The 17,332-nt window shown below is 41.2% G+C and overlaps 1 protein-coding gene across 1 annotated transcript in view; it reads right to left on the reverse strand.

Moving 5' to 3' along the window:
* The window catches only part of Trip4 (thyroid hormone receptor interactor 4), an 82,351-nt gene that overhangs the window by 1,269 nt on the left and 63,750 nt on the right, over nucleotides 1-17,332 (reverse strand). The window contains exon 13 of the mRNA XM_005393753.2: nucleotides 7,292-7,394. Within this exon, the coding sequence (XP_005393810.1) occupies nucleotides 7,292-7,394 (103 nt within the window). The remainder of the gene's footprint in view (nucleotides 1-7,291; nucleotides 7,395-17,332) is intronic.

Consider the following 17,332-nt stretch of genomic DNA (forward strand, 5'->3'; position numbering starts at 1 on the left):
TGATTCCTCACTGGAGAAGTGGCTGTGCTAAATTAAGATCCTTTTTTAAAATATCATTTACTCTATGTGCAAAGCACCAAGGAGACACCAAGATGAGTGTCTCCTCTCTGGTGTCTACAGGGTTAAAAGAGAGAGACAGAGACAGGAAAGGAGACAGACAGAGAGAGAGAGAGAGAGAGAGAGAGAGAGAGAGAGGCATAGACAGACAGAGACAGAGAGAGCTCTAGGGAGGGAGGGAGGGAAGAAATAAAAGGAGGGAGGAAAAGGGGGAGGAGAAGGGGGAGGGGATGCACACACCTAATAAAGGAAGGCATTCACAGTGGGAAACCCATTCTGCTGACCCATTAACTGGCTGAGCATAATGCACAAACCTCCTTTACAGTGAGAAAAGTGTTCAATTCACCCCTCTGTGCCTCACACTTAATGGGGGAGAGACCTGCAACAGCGGAGCAGAATCCACATGAATGCTTTGCTGACAAAGGGCCCCTATCACCAGCTAAGAAGGGTAAAGGTCATAGGCTGTATGACTCTTCCAAGCCTTAAATTTACAAAGGAGGCAACCAGGTGATCCAAAAGGCAAGTACTTTACTGATTTGGTCTCTAAACTCTGACACCTTGGCTCTACTAGGATAGAGTTTGGTTCAGTGGCAGCAGCTCTTGGAACCATCTATCTCATGAAGAGAATCTTTAGCAAAGTTACTGTCTGGCCTGAGAATATAGCTTGCAATTTTCTTTATCCTGCAAGAAGCCTCATCTAAGTCAGTAGGGATGCTGATGCTAAAAATAGAAACAGTTCAGTTCAGCTTCAGCTCTAAAAAATAAAACGAAGAGCCTGGAGTGCACACTCATAACCACTGCCATTTGTGCACTGTCATTTTTGTTTATGGGGCAATCAGGCTTAACAGAAAGAACCAAAAGAACTAGAAGTCAGAAAGCCCAGGTTCTAGTCTATCCTTCTCCGGCATCAACAAGCTGTATAAACTAGGGGTCGGGAGGGGACATCCAGCCTCTCTGGATTTCAGTGGTCTCAACCGTCCAACTGAAAAACTGCACAAGGATACTGGAAGAAAAACTCAGCCTAACAATTTTCCCTAAGTCTCTACACCCCAATTTCTCTAGAGTTACTCCTGCTTCTGGAATAACATTTCAGATAATAATTACGCTTCCTCAGAAATAAACACTAAGTGGTCCCCTAAATGGCATCCACCACACTCACAATGCTATTGATTCTGATGTAGGCTTTGGAGGGTAGGGCATTCCCAGGGATTTAGGAGATCTTTCATCCTGCAGACTGCATGGCTGGAAACTTGAACATGCACCAGCAATCTGGCAAAGAGCCCAATTACAAGGCAAGTTTGCCTTTGTGTCCCTCACATTACCATAGCGACTGTCAAGTGGTAGGTGCTCAATAAATGCTTTCATCAACCGAATTAAACAAAGAAGGTGGACATGACAATAGGGATTACTGAGTAGCCAAAACCAGCAGATATCAGATGAACTTAAGAGTACGCATTGTAAAAGGTGGCAATACTCAGAGGTACAAATAAGCAGAGGTCTCACACTCCCTTCTTAGAATAGACTAGGACAGAATTTAGAATTCCTTCTAACAGTCCAAACATCCAATTCTCTGAACAGAATAAATTGGAAGACCCAGCTTTAATTTTATTCCTGAGACTACATAGCTGTATGACCTTGCAGATTATAGATACTTAATCACTCTTGTCCTCAATTTTAACTAGATTACACAGTACTGAAAGCCCTTTCCAGGACTATGACATTATGCCCTAAAAGTGAGATGTGAATTAGCTTAATTTCTTACTTAAGGCAATATGATAAAGCAAAAAGAGCAAGAAATATACAGCCAGAAAATCTTGAGGAAAATACAAGTTCCGTAAACCTGTTTACTTAACTATCAAGTGAAAGGAGAAATTAAAAAGAACCCTTAACAGCGCTACTGCAATGACTACAGCTAACATTATGCTCTTTCTATGTGTGAGTTACTGTGCTAAGTACGTTACACACTCTAAGTCATTTCATCAAATAACTGACATAATGGCCATCTTTCACCATCAGCAGGGGAACGGTTCTAGGACCCCCATGGATGCCAACATCCACAGCGGTTCAGGCCTCTTCCAGTACAGTACTTGCAAATACCCTAATACAACCACCTGTGAAATCACCTCTAGATTATTTACGATATTTAACCCAGTGAAAATGCTATGCAAATAGTTGTTAAACTGTTTAGGGAATAATGGTAGAGGAAAAAGATCTGCACATGTTCAGTACAGATGTAATTATTTGTCCCAGAATATTTTCAATCCTTGGTTCACTGAATTCATGAATCTAAAACTCACATACATAGAGGACTGACTGTGTGTGTGTATATCTGTATCTATATATAGTTTTGGTGGTTTTTTTTTTTTTTTTGTCTTTTTGAGACAGGGTCTCGCTAGCAGTTCAGGTTGGCCTTGAGCTCACTTTGTACCCCAGGCTGGCCTCAAACTCATGGAGATCCAACTGCCTCAGCCTCCTAAGTGCTGGGATTACAGGTGTGCACCACCACACCTGGCCCTGATTGTATATTTTAAAGTGCTTCATAAACTCAAAGCCTCTTGTAAAAAGTAAGGGTGCTTCTGTTATTTAGGCTGAGTTCTAGGAATTGTGTTCCTTAGTTGTGGTCTCAGTTTTAAGTTACCATACATCCCCAGGTAAGGTTTTTAATTATATCTATGTCCGATTCCTCATATTAAAAAAAAGAGATTACCATGTTCTTTAAATTCTCAAAGGTCTACTGCATGGGAACATTCCAAATCTGAGTTTCAGAAAACTCCAGTCTAACTGAGACAGGCATCAAGCAGGATCAGCTCAGGTAGAATCAATCCATCAAAACAGCAGTAGATGGCTGGCAAACCATCTCTGGCTTCAGCGGTAATGCTGTGAAATCGAAAACTAATAGGAGAAATGAAACAGGAGAAGAACAGGGTGTCTAGGCCATTCCCAGGGATTCAAAAATTCTTTTATCACTTAGGCTGCCTAGGATGATCAGTCCTGTACAAGGAACCTGCGAACTGTTTACAGTCAAGGACTCAGCTGAATTTGCAGCATCTACTAGAGTGACCACCAACAGCAGTAACTCTTTGCTTAACTACAGCAGTAAAGCAAGGGACCTGGGCTTCGCAAGGGCAGAAGTGGCCATCACTACTCCTCTCGGCACGCAGGAACTCTGAGCTCTGAGTGCAAGCGCAGCCTGCTTTTGCAAGCGTGGGATTTGGATGGTGAACTACAGGAACAGAGAGTATATGCTCTTGTCAGGAGAGTGACAATGCTCGGTTTCTATATTTCCCCCTTATTTTTACATTTAGCACTGAGAGCACTTCAGTGTTAAACCACATCCTCAATCACAGTACCTAAAAGAGCGTCAAGTGCAGGCGCAACAGACCGACAAGAAATTGTAAGGGGAAAGAGTATCTGTCATCAACCATATAACTCTCATAGGGATTTTCACACGCTTTGCATAAGAGACAAGGCAGTATTTCTGTGCATTTATACTGCATGTAAAATAAAAAAAAAATTGTGAGCTAGGGTGTTGCTCGGTAGTAGACCACTTACATAGCATGCACAAGGCTTGGGTTAAATCCTTAGCACCATACAAAAGAAAAGTTCCTTTATCTCTTTTAAGTATTCAACCTATATATCCCACTAGTATATTTAACTTTTTTTTCCTCTTCCTAATTTGGGCAGATATGAAGCCAAATGATAATACATTGCACACTGTTGTTTTCTGAATTATTTCAGTTTCATGAGACAGTGATCTGGAGGTCAAGCAAGTTCAAGTTTATGTGCCCCAAAACAAAGCAAAATATGCACCTTTAGTTTAAGGAATATGTACATATACATACATGTGATATAACATGATAAACGAGGCATATTCTAAAGGTCTACTTACAAGTCAAAAGTTTGGAACTCAGAATACATTTCTCATAGAACTAACTTATAAAGGGTGACCAGGTTCCTAAGCCACTCCACACACACACAAATTTAAGCCCTAGTGCTATAAGTACATTATGAGGATTAAAACTATTACTATTATGGAACTTCATGTGATGTGGCACTGGGATTAAAAACTTTTCTAGTTCTAAACTACTGGAGATTTCCCCAAGGGTGTAAAGGAAGGGAGTTCAGAAAAGTGGAAAGAATGCTTTTTTTTTGAGACAGGATCTCCCTAAGTAGTTCAGGCTGGCTTTGAACTCACTATGCAGCCCAGGCTGGCCTGAAACTTGCAGCAATCCTTCTGCCTCAGTTTCCAAGTGCTGGGATTACACAGGTATGCACCACACCTGGCAAAAGTGGAAGATTTTTAAAGAAGGTAAAGAAGAATGAAGGACAAGGAAAGGAGGAGATATGGGGAACAGAAACTTCACACTAGACTAAAATTTCAGGGCCAGGCATGGTGGTGCATGCCTATAATCCCAGCACTTAGGAGGCTGAGGCAGGAGGATCGTTGCGAGTTTGAGGCCAGCCTGAACTGCATAGTGAGACCCTGTCTCAAAAAGACAAAAAAAAAAAAAAATTTCGGATTGAGCTGATTCACTCTCAATAGAAATACTTTCTGAGATCCATAGGGATTAGCCAATCTACTCCTTACTTTTTTTTTTTTTTTTTTTTTTTTTTTTTTTTTTTTTGTCTTTTTGAGACAGGGTCTCACTATGCAATTCAGGCTGGCCTGTAGCTCAGGCTGGCCTCAAACTCGCAACAATCCTCCTGCCTCAGCCTCCCGAGCACTAGGATTACAGGTGTGCGCCACCACACCCAGCTAATACTCCTTACTTTTTAAAAAGTGTTTGCTATCAAGCTGAGCATGATGGTGCATGCCTGTAATCCCACCATATCAGAGGTTGAGGCAAGAGGATCATTAGCTCAAGTCTGGGATACCTAGCAAGTCCCTGTCTCAAAATTTAAAAAACCCTATTATTTTGAGCCAATGTTCCACCTTGCTGGTCTACCATTAACAGAAACAAGAGAAGGAAAAAGACAGGAAGTTATTAAAACTTTCTTTAAGAGCATCATTCCCTTCTATCCCTTAGGAGAAAACCGAAGGCATACAGTATACAGGTCTCTGGGTACAGAAACTACTAGAAAGACCTAAACTCTGTTTATATAGAACACTTTCTCACAGGAGCTTACATAGCAGAAGAAAACCGAGATGGGGAAGAAGCTAAGAAAAGGGAACTGGTTCTGAAGATCCAGCACTGGTGGTCAGAGAGAGAACACCGACCGCCTTTTCCTCCTCCCCCAGCGGCCACCAGTTCCTAGAGCAAGGTGAGGAGGGGCTGGGAAGGGGTGGACTGCTCAAACCAAACCTGAGGGTGAGTGGAGGAACATTTAAATCCTAAAGAGTGGAAAAGCAAAAAGAATTCTAGGGTTAGCAGGCCCCCAACTGCAGTGCAGTACAGTCTGAAGTGAGGAATCTGTTAAGTCAAAGGTGACTTTGTTCAGATTTTCTGCCTTGCAGGAATCTTGAGAAAATGTCTCATCCATCACAAGGGGTGCCTGCATTGTGGTGTGAATCTAAGTTAACCTAATTTCATACTGCAAGCAATTCATTGTGTGATGAAAAGCAGTGTTACAGCGTACTCAACTAGCCAGCTGCAGCACCATCAGCAGACAGCAAGGTCCAGGAACCTGTATTTAACAGGTCGCTAGGTGCTTTTTATTTTCTTCTGGGTTAGAGAAGGACTTCTGGAGAGAAGAGACATAAAAATGGCTAGTTGGTCCCCACGGTATAGAGAGGGTAAGGCAGAGTGGCGCACAAAGGAAGACAATGTGCGCCTCTGAATCATCCAATTCACGCCACCAGAAAGAGGTGACGGAGAGGCACAAGGCAGAAACTGACAGGAGCAAATGCGAAGTGGTGGTGGTGTTCTTCAAAGGAAGTTAGGCAGGAAAGACAGCGCTGTGCGTCTCCCAGGCTGACTGGCAATGGAGGAGGCTACTCTAGGATTAAACCGAAGAAGAGAAGTTGGGAGTTGAACAATTAAAGGAGAACGAAGTCTGGGAAGGGAATACCCAGAGGATGCTATAACCAACCAGACACACCTAAAAGCAAAAGTCACAGAAGAAGAAATTATTTTAAGAGGTTACACAAAAAGAATGAACAGCAAGAGGGCTAGGGCAGCACTGTAGGAACCAAGAACCAAGGAAATAGGGAAAGCAGCACCTCCACAATGCATGCTTACAAATAAACACTCAGGCTGGAGGACAGCTCAGTGGTAGACAATGTGCTCGCATATACAAGGCCCTGGATTCAATCCCCAGCACAAACAAGAGATTTTTAAAAATACAAAAAAAAAAAAAAAAAACCAAACCCCAAGACATTAAATGTTACTCTTGGATGAAATACTGAAGAACACTGGGTAAAAGACAGTGTGGCCACTAGCGCTGGCTCACTGCTTCAGTACTCTGATGAGCAGTACAATCGGCAAAGTTACTCTTCTGGCTGACAAAGGGCATTTTAATATAGTGGATTCCTAAATAGAACTTTAGAGTGATAGCAGTTCACAATCACGCCAACAATTGTGGATCAAAGTATACTTTGTTTTGTTTTGTTTTGAGATAGGGTCTTGATATGTAGCCCAGGCTGGCCTAGAACTCCAGGCAATCCTCCTGTCTCAGTCTCCTAAGTACTGGTATTACAGGCATGTGCCACCACACCCAGCTTCAAGGTACACTTTGTAAAGGCTATACTGTACTTAATATGACTTAGCTATTGATAAATATGATTATATTAACCTCCAACACTACAGTGCTGGAGTTTTTTCTTTTTCTCTCTTGAGACAGGGTCTCACTATGTAGTCCAGGCTGGCCTTAAACTCATGATCCTCCTACTTTAAGGCTGAGAGGTAAAAAAAAATGTACCTCTACTTGCCTCCTCACCATTTTTGAGACAGGGTCTTGTTATGGAGTTGAGGCTAGCCTTGAACTCAAAGCAACCGTCCTGCTTCTGCCTCCTGAGTACTGATATTACAGGCATGCACCACCAACCCAGCTTGTTACTCTTTTTTAAAAAAGTTAGACCAAAGAGCCAAGTATGGTGTGTGCCTGTAATCCCAGCACTCAGAAGGCTGAAGCAGGAAGATTGCAAGTTTGAGGTCAGCCTAGGCTAAAGAGAGAGAACCTGCCTCGAAAACAAATAACAATGAAAAGTTAAACAAATGAAATGTAAGACAAAAAACAAAAGCAAAACAAAAAACCCTCAGAAAATAAAATTAGACCATCAAAGTTTGTGACTTACAGATTTTTGGATTTCCTTTAATAGGAAACTTCACAATCATTTCCTGGGGATTTTTGCAGATGAAAACAAATGGAGAATCAGATTCTTGACTGATGTCTGGAAACTGTAAAATATAAAATTAAAAGGTTTAGGCTTGTTGGAGCAAATTTTGATTTCTAAAGAGATCAAAAGATGTCCCAAATTTCACCTCCAACATTTTGACAATAGTACTCTCCATTTCACAGGTAAAAAGGGCTATGCTCAACAAGTGAGAACAAAATTCTACCTTTCTTCATAGCTTATCATAGGATTATACAGCCAGCTGACTGCCATCTTTGACCCTCCTACAGTGGGAACAGCTTCATAAACAGGATGCCTGACACAGTTCCAGGAGGATCAGAACTAACTATCCTCTTAACACAAGCAAATGTGAGTTGGGGGGTTCACGGGTCTGCTTGAGGAACATCAGGCATCCTCTAGGTTCAACTCAAGAGAAGCACTAGGAGATTTACAAAAAATAAAACATTTGTGGAAATTCTACCAGAAACAGTACACACGGCCCTCTCACTAAAGGGAAGGAAGATGATTCATTCTGAAAGGTATGAACATGCAAAAGCTGTTTTGCTGGATACAGACCAGATCTATTTAGGGTGAAAGTAACTGGTGGAGCAATTCTGAAAATTGTTTAGAAGGTTGCTCTGGATCTTTCATTACAAAAATGAACTTGCCTGAGTACTTAGGGCTTTTCTTCCTTCTGCAAAAAACAGATACAGAACCTAAAGTAAGACTAAGCTGTCTACACAGCTGCAATTTAAGGAAGAATTAGGGGTTGGCAGACAATGTTCTAGAGCACTGACCCACTGATCTAGTGTTTCATTATTTATTTCAGGATGTCTGGCTTTTAGCATGTTGGACAAATATGAATGAGAAGCATCTGGGTCAGACTTCATTACCGGAGAAGCATTTCTCCTGGTAAGTAACCGTCAAAAGCATAAAATTATTTTCCAGTCTTATTCCCCTGTGAAAACCCATCTCCTAAAGTTCTAAGCTCTAAAAAAGAAGTAGAGATTTCAGTAAAAAAATGTAAGAAAATTCAAGTTTCTCTGTAACTAGCAGAAGTATAAATAGTTAAAATCTTTCTAACCCACTGTATCCAAGGTTGAAAGTGATGTTTTAGGAAGCACTGAAGGGATTTTTAGTAGCTTTTGGTCCTGCCACATACCATGACTTCTGAGTATGGAACAGGTATGGCATGCACTTGATAAAACAAACTTAGGCTGGGCATCCTGGTATATGCCTATAATCTGAGCTATGTGGAACGCTTAGGAGGAACCCAAGTCTGAGGCCAGCCTGGGCAACTCAGAACCTGCCCATAAATAAATAAGATAGATAAATAAATAAAAAAATAAATATTCATGATGGAAAAGAGTAAAGATAGGAGAGTAAACCCTAGTTCCTTATGCCCAGGATCCTTAGAACTCAAAGAAAAGCAGGGCTCAGTTGTTCCTGCTGGGTATTAGAAGGAAGTAAGTTCTGTACAAATCCCTGCTGGGGGCACTTTGGCACAAGTAAGACAAGAGGTTACCAGCAAGATCTTTAAACCTAATGTGTGTAGAGGCACATACCTATGATCCCACCTACTTGGGAGGTTGAAGCAGGATGCTAGTCTGGGGAATTTAGCAAGACCCTATCTCAAAATAAAAGAATAACAAGGGCTGGGGACACAGACACCTCCCCACTTCCCATGCAAAAATGCTAAACAAACAACAACAACAAACTTTAAACCTGATTCACAGAGGCTAAAGCCAACAGTCACAATTACCATCTCTTCAGCTTTCCTGCTTTCCCTTCTCTGTGGTTCACAGTGTCAAGAAAGGGACAATGCTGAAAGACTTCACAGCATGGTGTTTCCAAAACAGCAAGCCATCTCAGCCATTCTCTCCCCTCTCTTCCACATCAATAACTCTTCCTTCTCTACTGGATCAATCCCATTAACATATAAGCACTCTGTAATTTTTGCTATAAAACAGTAATTTCTCTCTAGTTCCTACATCCCACACCAGCTACCACCCCATTTCTCAGATCCCTTTCATAACAAAATTCATCATGACATTATCTGCACTCTCCGATTTCAATTTCTCTCCTATTATTTTCTTTAATTCACTGTACACAGGCTTTCACTTCCATCACTCCACCCAAATCATTCTTATAAAGTTTGTCTTAGTTACTTTCCTCACTGCTGAGACAAAATACCCAACACCCGAAGTTAAAAGAGGAAAAGTTTATTTAGCTTAGTTTGTAGAGGTTTCAGTCCATAGTCAGCTGGCTCCAAGGCAGAGTGGCACGGTAGAGGGGCATCACACAGGAGAAACAGGCCATGGCCAAGCAGGGCAGGCAGAAGGCAGCAAGCAGTAAGTGCTGCTGTGGCAGCAGCCTGCCTCTCCTTTCTATCCCTTCCAGGCTATCTGTCCTTTGGGTGGTGCCACCCACACCTAGGGTGGGCCTTCTCATCCACACCCAGAACTATGCCAAACTAATGAGTGGACTGATTTGGTAATCACACACCCTTAATCCCAGCACCACACACTCTAACCTAGCCACCTTCAAACCTCCCTGTCTGTGCTTGTATGAGGCTTAGGGGCATATCTAGACACAAGCCGTAACAAAGATCATTGCTGGCTTTCATGTTGCTAAACCAAGTGGTCAATTCTCAGTTCTCATCTTAATTGATGTATTTGTAGAGCTTGACAAAAAAATTTTTTTTTCCAGTGTTCACAATGAAACCCAAGGCCTGACACAGGTTAGGGGTCTAATACTGAGCTGAATTGTTCTTTCGATTCAGCAAGAAAATTGTTCTTTCGCTCTTTCTTGAACATATTCCTCACTTAACTTCTAGACATCACGCTCTTCTTGGTTTTGCTACTTTGTTCTTTTTCCCAGCCTTTAAGTGTTTAGCTCTGCAGGGATTAAGACTCAGACCTCTCTTCCCTATTTTTACCAACTTCTCACTCTCCTTTAGCTTCAGAGTGAAAAAAGCTATTTGTATGGATTTTTCAAGGTCCTGCAAATGTAAATCAAAACTACAAGGAGATGCCACTTCACACTCAAAAGGGCAAAATATTGTATGATTCTATTTATGTGAGGTACTTCCAGCAGGCACATTCATAGAGAAAGTAAGCAGAACAGAGGGCTCGAGGGCTGAGGGGTGGGGAAGGAGGAGTTACTTAGTGGGTACAGCGTTTCTATTTGGGATGATAAGAAAGTTCTGGAGATAAATAGTGTGGATGACTATAACCTCATGAAGCTACTTAGTGCCATTAAACTGTAACAGTTAAATATGGTTAAAATGCAAATTTTATGTTATGTATATTTTACCACAGTAAAAATAAAATTAAAAAATCAAGGTCCTGAGTTCTTTCCAAACTTGCTTCTTATTCATAGCCCTTTCAATACCTGTTTTTTTGTTTTTGTTTCCTTATTTTTTATCAGTAATGTTTGTAGTACGTAATGATTATATTCATTTTGGGGAATTGGTATGTGTACATAACACACCCTAATTCCATTTTTCCCCCCTGTGGCCAGCATAATACATGGATTTTCCATCCTTTCAGTTTCAAGCAAAAGAAGTCCACAGCTAACACACTGGGAAGTCCTATCAGCACAGCCTTCGAAACAGATCCAGAATCTTACCACTTCTTGAGACCCCAGTGGGGGCCGAAAGAGTAGCTCAGAGTAGACCACTTGCATAGTAAGCACAGCTCCCTAGATTCAATGCCTACGACCACTTAAAAAAACGCAAAAACCTCAATGGTTACCAGAGGGTTCAAGCCGCTGTCAGGTCTCCCTGGATTTATGCAAGTGTCCTGAATCCTAAATGGTCTATTTCTGCCCCAGACCTCCCTCTTGGTCTAGTCCCCTCACAGCAACCACGCTTTTTATTTTTTAATATCAAATCATGTCATGCCACTTTTCTGTTTAGAACTCTCCCACAAGTCCTTAACATGACCTCCATGTCCCGAGACAATTTGGTCTCCTCGGGTCCTCTCTAGCACCTTATCTTCTCCCTACTGTTACTCCCTGCTGACCGTACTAACTTCCTCGTTGCTTTTGCTTCTGGCTCTTTCACTTGCCTTTTCTCTTTTCCTACATTGCTTTCTATGTTTGATTTCTCCTCTCTTCCTTCACTCAGGTCTTTGTTCAAATGTTAACTTTGAGGTGAATTTCTCTTAAATACCTGCATGTGTGTGTGTATGGTACTAGGGACTGAACCCTTTACACAGAGCAATACTTCCAGCTTTTTTTTTTTTTTTTTTGAGAAAGGGTCTCACTAAATCGCCCAGGGCAGGCTCAGACTTTTGATCCTCCTGCCTAAGCTTCTCAAAGTGCTGGGATTACAGGTGTGCACCATCACCACCAGCTCCTAATTACCCTATTTAATATCACAGCACTGTGCTGGAGATGCATCTCAACAGTAAAGTTCTTGTCTGGCATGCACAAGGCCCTAGGTTCCATCACTAAAACTGCAAAAATAAATAAACAGCACTCAGGAAGCTGAGGCAGGAGGGTCACAAGTTGGAGGCCAGTCAGGGCTACATACTGGGACTCTGTCTCCAAAGCAAAAAACACACAAAAACAAAACGGTCTCTCACACTGCCAAATAGGCAGGTTAGAGAATATGGGTTCTAAAAGCAAGTGACTGCTCTCGTAACTTCGCAGGGGCCACCATGAAGGTCTCCAGACCTAGGTGTATTCTTATTTTTGCTCTTTTTCTTTTTTCTTTTTTCAGCCCAAGTTTGCTCTGCAGGGCCAGTTTTTCCCTTACCCCTTCATCCCTCACTTTTCAAATAAACTTCTGGCACTATTAAAAAATAATAATAATAAAAGTAAAACCAAGAGGCCATCCAGATTCGGTTCAAACCCTTGCTGCTATTCTGGCTGATGAAGACTCCTATCACCTGTGTCCAGCCGGAGGCACAGGGCAGGCGGCCTGCTCTGCTCTTCTTTCAAGCCCGGTAAGTTCCATGGCTGTCCAACCTAACAGACAATTAACTACTGAGCAGCCACCTTCTTCTCCTTTCCAGGGGAAAACTGTTCACTAATCATCTAGAAAATATTTCTTTCATAACAGGAAAAAAATTATTACTTTTTGGCAACTACTACTGATTTAGAGCCAAAAGGATATTTTCACCCTACTCTGTGATCCACCACTTAGTTCTTGGACTAAAATTATCAGTAACTCCTAAACTATGTCACTCTTCACAGCAAATCCCCAATGATCTATACATCTTGTATCTGTCATCAGAGGATGAACAGCTAAAACAAACAGTGAAGGAAGAACTCATTGACAAAGAACGTATTTTTGCTGTAGGTTTACTTGGTCTGAACTTTGGGGAACTAGATAGGACATGAAATCAGCTCAGAAATCTAGTTAGCTGAAAACCAACTCCAAGAAGATTGAGGTGATAACACTCAGAAAGAGAGAAGGAAATGAGTCCGATAAAGAGGCCACAAGCACAACAGATCCAAAGAAGCACATCCCAAAAGCAACTGCACTCTCTGATAAACAGTTCTCACGGACCTCTTCCTACAAAGCAACTCAAGGTGTTCACAGGATAACCAGCACCTCAGGCCCTACTATATTGGAGGATCAGAGTTTTCTCCCATCAGGGTAACAGACGGACCATGACACTCTGATCAGATGGCGTCTGTATATTTGACTAGCATTGAATAAAGATGTCAGCCAGCCCAAGATAGGACAGCTGAACTTCCAAGTGCCATGACCAACTCAAGTCGTATGTTCAGTATCAAAGACAGGGCCTTCCAGCTCAGTGCTAAAGTGACAATCCACAGGAAAAATGAAAGGAGATAAGAGACATGCACACTTATAGGTCTGACAGCCCCTGTAGAAAATAATCTGGTGGAAGCCACAAAGCACTGGTCTCTGCATCCCATTCTACTTGTAAGAGTATTTCCATTGTGGTTTTCCGTGTCCTTCAGATCTGCGTAGGAGCCTGCATACATAAAAGAACCCTAGCAAGTACATTTTCTCCAAAATTAACCTTGCAGCTTTTCCAGCCCTGCTTCTTATGACCTAATTAAGAATCACTCATTCATGATTACTTCTGGTCTTAATTTTTATACAGCAGGCTTCCATTCCAACATAAACTCATTAAAATGGAAAGAAAATTGCTCTTAATGATACTACATTGTGAGGCCTTCAAACATTGGTTATTTGATTTCTTGATGATGGCTGTTCTTTCTGGAGGAAGATGGAATTTCAGTGTTGTTTTAATTTGCATTTCTCTAATGACTAGTAATGTTGAATATTTTTTCATGTATTTATTGGCCAATTGTACTTCTTCTGAGAAGTGTCTGTTCAATTCAGCTGCCCATTTTTTGACTACATCTTTTATTCTGGGAAAATTTTTTTTTCCGTTTTATAAGTTGTCTGTTCTCTCTGTTGACAATTTCCTTTGCTGTGCAGAAGTTTTTAAATCTGATACAATCCTATTTGCTGATTCTTGATGTTATTTCTTGTACAACTGGGGCTCTGTTCACATAGTCCTTGCCTATTCCTATGACTTCAAGAGCTTTATCTTCCAATTACCTTATCTTCCAACAGGTTAAGTGTTTCTGTTTTAATATTCAGATCTTTCAAAAATTATGATTTTAGTTTAGGACATGGGGAGAGATTAAATCTAGCACCTCAGAGATTAAATACGGGTCTAGATTAAATCTTTTATATGTGGACAGTGAGTTTTCCCAGCACCATTTGCTAAAGAGGTTATTTTTCCTCCAGAGTTTGTTTTTGGCCATTTTGTCAAGGATCAGGTGGCTGAGTGTGTCTGGGGTTATTTCTGCAACTTCTACAGTATTCCTTTAGTACACATGCCTGCTTTTGTGCCAGTACATGCTGTCTTTATCACGGTACTTTGTAGTATAACTTGAAATCCAGGATTGCAGTACCTCTTGCTTTGCTCGTTACCTGGGATTGCTTTTGCTGTTCTGGGTCTCGTCTGGTTCCATATGAATTTTAGGACTTCCTCTAGTTCTGTGATGAATGGTATTTTGACTGGGACTGCATTAAATCTATGCCATCTCAGTTTTAGAGTATAGTCATTTTGACAATGTTGGTTCTGCCTATCCAGAGACAGGGGATATCTTCCCCTTTCCAATGTCCTTCTTGATCTCTTTTTTCAGAGTACTACAGTGTTCATTGTAGAAGTTTTTCACTTCTTTGGTTAGGTTAACTCTTACTTATTTAAGTTCTTGTTTTTGTTTTTCTTCCAGTACCAGGAATCGAACTGACAACCTTGCACTTGCCAGGCAGGCACTAAATCCCCAGCCCCTAAGTTCTTGATGCTATTGTGAATGGTACTGTTTTCCTAATTTCTTTCTGAGCAAGTTCAGTATTAGTATATGAGAACGCTATTGATTCACCATAGTGCCAGGCACATAATAAATACTTGTTGAATGTATGAAAATCTTAAATTAGGAAAAAAAATCTTAAGAGATAATTTGTCACTTGGATGCCATAGGAGACTGGACAAGAAACCAAGAAGGCACAAACAGATTGCAAGCACACAGCAAGGCCACAGCAGATCTCTTCTCCATCACTTTCTCGGAGCCTTGGTTTACTTAAAGATAAAACTAAGCTGTTCTATCAAGCAACTGATTCTACTTATAATAAACCTTTTGCATCTGTTTCTTTCCTATCTAATTCCACTGACATTACCCTAAGACAGATGTTTTAAATCCCTACCCTGGCTTACAAGTCTTCTCACTAGTCCTCTCACATTCAGAATTTTTCCACTTCTATCCATCTGCCTCATTGCTGTCTGAGTTTTCCTCAGGCAAGGCTCTGATCCCGTTCCTGCCTCATAAAACCCTCCAACAACCCCCACCCATCGCATCCCGCAGCTCACTGCAGGAAAGCCTGTCATCCCAAGCTCTCCACACCTGACCACAATCCTCCTTTCCTCTGTTGCTCTTTCCTCTTCACCCATAGTCCTTTCAACAAACTAGCTTGCATCACTATCCATAGCGGCACCTAACTTTCCGCCAGTACCTTGCCTCACATTACTTCCTCTTCTTGGAATATGTTTTCTGCCATCGAAATAGGTGCCTGTGCCACTGAGCTATATCCCTGGCCCTCTGCCATCTAAATAGGAAATGTCCATCAGGAAATCCTACTTCTACCACGTGTTCATCAATATGTTAATTAACTCCCTGAGCTGTAAATTCTCCCAACTCTAAAAGGGGCAATGATATCTTGCATGGAATTATTGTAAAATTTAGGAAGTAACACACAAAAACTGATCAAAAGTGCCAGGTGTGGTGGCACTGCCTTGTAAACTCCTGTATTCCAGGAGGATGAGATAGAAGGATCACAAATTCAAGCACAGCCTGGGCAACCAGTGACTTCGCAATACTATCTCAAAAAATAAAAAAAAGCCTGGGGATACAGCTCAGCATGAAGGACCTATGTCCAATCCCCAGTACCACAGTGGAAACTGTCAAAAGTAATAGTATTCGTTACTGTTTTCCACAGCTAATTAAAAGCCATCATCTCCACCGTCAGCACCCCTTCCCCCCGCACTGCAGATCCAACCTCGGCTTTGTGGGTTAGTCAAGCACGCTACCACTGAGCCCGCAGCCCAAAACCCATGTTTTAATAATAAAGTCTTTTGGGATTTCTCCCAGCTACAAATAATCTTTCCTTCTGTTAAGTCCTCAGAGGCAACTACTTTTCTTAAGATAGTTATCTTGGGCTAGGAGTGGAGCTCCTAGTACAGTATTTGCATAGCATGGATGAGGCTCTGGGTTTGATCTCCAACACTGTGCATAGCTATCTACCTAGCAGCCTTCCAAATATCAGAGGACAGAACCTATGGCTGACTTATCTGTTTGTTTCCCTTAGTGTCTAGAGTGGTACCTGTTTTATATAGCAGACACAAATAATTTATTAACGAACAAACTTAATAGTGAAGGAAATCTTTAAAATTCTATGATAATTGCTAGGTGAAAAGCTAAACATTAAAGAATGTATATAAATATTTGAAAAATGGTAATACTGTCCATCTCTCTTCAGGATGAACAGCGTGATACTCAAGATTGTAGACAATAGTCTGCTCTGACCTAATAAACGTTAGGTCAGAACAGACCTGAAAACCACCCTCCCTGAAACTCTAATAAATGTTCTAGTCTTCATGAGAATTCTGAAAACACATTCCCTTTCTCAAGTGAGCTTTGATTTTAAAAAATTGCTTGAGGTTAGGATAGTCATTAGGAACATACAATCTCCCTCTAAGGATATTCTGAGGACTATGAACTGGCAGGTTTTCTCAGTACAACAGAAAGGATATTTTCACACTTTTGTCTTTTTGTGTTACTAGGAATGCAATTCTGGGTATCACATATGTTAGAGGTAGGCAAGGTCTCTACCATTGAGCTACATGCCCAGCCACTCACATATTTTAAAAGAGAATTTAAGGACTCTGCCTTCTTAACACCAATGCCTGGTTTGAATATTGACCATTTCTTCCTTATTTCGTAATCTCTCGCCTCTCACAGATGATCTGTCCGTAACAGAAGCTGATGATTTCCACATATGAAGTGATATCTGTAATCCTCCTGAAGTCCTATGTTGCTTACATATGCTTAGAGAAGAAGGAACAAGTTATATTCTCTTTTCTACTGGAAGACTGCAATTTTACTGCCAGTGTCAATTCCAGGATGTAGGCACCTAGCAGAATTGCTTGAGCATAATTCCTTGCAGACAGGGTTCTAGCTGTTATAAAAGCCATAAGATCAAACAGACTAATGGGTCAGAAAACTGGCAGGAGAGGAGCAGATTCAGTTCAGAAGAAATAGAATAATCAATGACCTTGGAGATTTCAGACAAATCAGATTTTTTTTTTTTGAAGGTGGGGATATAAATAGCATAAACACAACAAAGACACATAGAAACAAAAGCCATCAACTCAACGTTTTGTTTGAAAACTTGTTAGTTCTAGAGGACTGTTCACAACCACAGCTGCTAATGGTTATGGATTTGGCAAT

The sequence above is a fragment of the Chinchilla lanigera genome, unplaced genomic scaffold, assembly GCF_000276665.1.
Source record: "Chinchilla lanigera isolate Chin_1 unplaced genomic scaffold, ChiLan1.0 scaffold00049, whole genome shotgun sequence".
Lineage (NCBI taxonomy): Eukaryota > Metazoa > Chordata > Mammalia > Rodentia > Chinchillidae > Chinchilla > Chinchilla lanigera.